The sequence below is a fragment of the Alexandromys fortis genome, unplaced genomic scaffold (genome assembly GCF_014885135.2).
Source record: "Alexandromys fortis isolate MF-2015 unplaced genomic scaffold, M_Fortis_MF-2015_v1.1 scaffold_1446, whole genome shotgun sequence".
Classification (NCBI taxonomy): Eukaryota; Metazoa; Chordata; class Mammalia; order Rodentia; family Cricetidae; genus Alexandromys; species Alexandromys fortis.
Window position 1 is genome coordinate 4,964 of NW_026069315.1, and position 3,257 is coordinate 8,220.

General features: G+C 51.2%; 1 protein-coding gene across 1 annotated transcript; it reads left to right on the top strand.

The window, feature by feature from the left end:
- Positions 1 to 230: 230 nt before the first annotated feature.
- On the top strand, positions 231 to 1,535 carry LOC126496165 (collagen alpha-1(III) chain-like; the record flags this gene model as incomplete). Its single annotated transcript, XM_050133720.1, has 3 exons — positions 231 to 319; positions 396 to 927; positions 1,417 to 1,535. Coding segments are annotated over 3 exons (629 nt in total), but the record flags the coding sequence as incomplete, so codon positions are not given.
- Positions 1,536 to 3,257: the final 1,722 nt, after the last annotated feature.

Sequence of the window (3,257 nt, forward strand, 5' to 3'; positions counted from 1 at the left end):
CATAATGGTTCTCACGAGATGTGACCCTAAAATCAATAAGTGGAGACCAATTATTGTAGTCTTCCTTCACTGAGAAGACTACCTTCCGTCTTCCTTTTGTCTTAGTGGATTGGTCCAGGAACTTCACGAACTTTAGGGCTGCCCCCACTGTCCGTGCCACAAAGGGCCCTCCACGCTGCTAGTTGGCCCACGGAGCATCCTGAATCCCACGTCAGCATCCTGAACCCCAGGTAAGAAGCTCCGCTTGGGACCTCAGACACCTTGCTGTCAGTCTGGGGATTCCACCCTGCTGCTGAAGAGCGGGGAGAAGCAGGAGGAGGTGGGAGGAGAGGAGCAGAGAGAAAGGAAGGGGCCTGCCTCGCCTCCGCCCCGCAATCCACTCCCATTGGCCAAAGGCTTCCTGGCCCCATCCTACCGCCCGCCTTCGGGCGCTGCTTAAAGTGTGCGGAGCAGGTGCCTGCAGTGGAGGACGAACTTTGCGAGATTTAGCGCAGTTCGCTGCACCCATTCATTGCCCAAAAGGTCCACCCTTCGGTCCGGCCCGCAGTCGTTGGGAAGAGGACCCAGGGACTGCAGCGGCCACTCGCGGGGCACTGGGGCCAGAGGACGGCCGGAGATCGCCGCTGACCCTAGTGGGCTGGGGAGGCGACGGCGGCTGCGTCCATGCAGCTGTGTGCCAGGGCATGGGGGCTGCGCCTGGGCCGCGGAGTCGGGGGCGGCCACCGCCTGGCTCGGGGCGCGGGCTTGAGTTGGGCGCCGCAGGGCCGGGACAGCAGCGGCGGCGGCGGCGGTGGCGGGGACCGCGGCGCGCCTGGGGCCTCGCGCCTCCTGGAGCGCCTCCTGCCCAGACACGACGACTTCGCCCAGAGACACATCGGCCCGGGAGACAAAGACCGGAGGGAGATGCTGCAGGCGTTGGGGCTGGCGGTAAGGGCCTCCACCCTCCATCCTGCCGGGGCCCAGCCCGCCGGGCCTCCGAACTCCCACCTTGCCTCTTGCGTCCCGGGCCCCAGCTTGGAAGCTCGCTCGCTCTTAATCTTGGTGTCTTCTTAACTTTTCTGCTGTTCCCTCTCTCCAAAAGTGAACTTTAAAAAATGTCCCGAACTCCAGACGAATTTTTGCAGGGAAATGAGGAAGACCCCCTACTTAAGAGTACATTAATCCGGTCAGTTTCAGTTACAGACTAAAATCGAACCCGGAGTGGCGGATTTACCGTCCGGCTCCCTCATTTTTTCCTCCAAAAATTTTTTCTGTTGTCTGAAGTTTCACTTTAAAAGAAATCCTAATTAGACTATTTAGATGAGGTTCTTACCAGCCTTTGGAAATGAAAAACACCGAGGTGGCTGGCTCCCTTAACTCTGGCGTTACAACTCCCGGTCCTGCTCACCAACTTGCGTTTTGTTTTGTTAATTTTAGAGCATTGACGAACTCATCGAGAAGACAGTCCCCGCCAGCATCCGTTTGAACAGACCCTTAAAAATGGAAGATCCTGTTTGTAAGTGGCCGGGAGGACTCCCTGGGGCTCCACTTGCTCTGGCTTTTTTGCCTTCTATAATCCCTGGTGGTCCGGCTTTGGGGTAGGATTGCTCGGGTCTGAAAATATACAGTTCTTTACAGGCCCCAACACGGTGGGCTTTCTCTTTCCGGGGAGAATCTATGCAGCCCCTTCGTGGTCTTTACCCCTGGGCTGCGGGGGCAGCTACCTACAAGCTTCCCGCAGGAAGGCCATGCAAAACACACGTGGAGTCCTCTCCACTTCATTCTGCCTCGTTCACCCCCACCGGAAGAAGGGCTTTGAGGTCTTTTGAGCTGGAAGTGTCTTTATCTCTGTAGGTCAGGTGAGACAGGAAAAAGGAATCACCTGAAGTCATGCATTTGGAAGGAGATTTAAACTTGTCAAAGTTCTTTGCTGTTCCGTCTCACATCTCCTCACCACCACTAGCCGTCCCTGGCACACGCACGTACACACGTACACACACACACACACACACACACACCACAACCCTATTGAAAGGAAGCAGTGCTTTATAAATTCCGAATGATTTTTCTAGAAAAGCACACAAATATGGTTTAAGCGTGATTAAGGCGTCTCGGGCTATATATAAACTTTCCTTTTTAAATTTTTTAAAGATCTGTCTGCATTTAGCTATGTGCACCACGTGGGGTGTCGGAGCTTCTAGAAAGGAGTTCCAGACAGTTGTGAGGTGCGATGTAGGTGCTAGGGGCCAAACCTGGGTCCTCCAGAAGAGCAAGGCGTGCTCTTAACTGCTGAGCCATCCCTCCAGCCTGCCTCAGGAGAAGTGTTTTTAATGGTCTAAATATTGTTCTTTGGGGGCAGTATTTTTATATGGTATTGAGTTTCCTCTAGTGGGAGAAGAATCTCGCTGTCAAGAGCGAGGTCAAAGCTGAAGAACTCTTTAAGAAAGACAAAACCTGGTTCTCACATCGGGGAGATATTTCTCTTTTACTACTGCAGCTGGTTTTTTTGTTTTGTTTTGTTTGTTTGCTGTTGCTTGTTTGGTTTGGTTTCTGTGAGAGGGAATTTTAGATGCAAATCTGATTTTGTTTTAAAAGATGACGTGAACCTGTTCTGGCTGCAGCTGGGGGATGCTGTGCCACAATTCTGCCTAGAACAGTGGCCCTTATCTAAGGGCAGGGAGCTTGCTCACAAAGAAAACCACCTTCGAGACCTAGCGATAGCCACAAGCTTCACCTATCAGTTTCCAGAAATCAGAATTCTGAGACATCAAATGTGGAAAAAAGGAAAAGGTTGGCTTGCTTTTTTGCAACAAGGACTTTCTTGCAGCTCAGGCTAGCCTCACTTGGGATTCCCTGGTCTTAACTCATATGTTCACCACAATGTGGAACAACTATTTATTTTTGAGCTAAACAGTTTTGTAGGTGTAATTTGTTTGTGTCTTTTTTAAAGATAGGTCTCTCTATATTGGACTAGCCATGTATAACAGCTAGGATTCAAGGAGTATATTAGTTGTGTATTTTGTTTTGTTTTCTTTTGTTTTTCAAGACAGGGTTTCTCTGTGTAACAGTTCTAGCTATCCTGGAACTTGGTCAGGCTGGCCTTGAACTCACAGAGATCCGCCTGCCTCCGGGTGTTGGGATTAAAGGCGTGCACCACCACCACCCAGCCTAGCTGTGTATTTTTTTTTTAAATATTTATTTATTTAATTAGGTGTACAGCATTTCTTCCATGTGTGCCCGCAAGCCAGAAGGGGTGCCAGTTCTCATTACAGATGGCT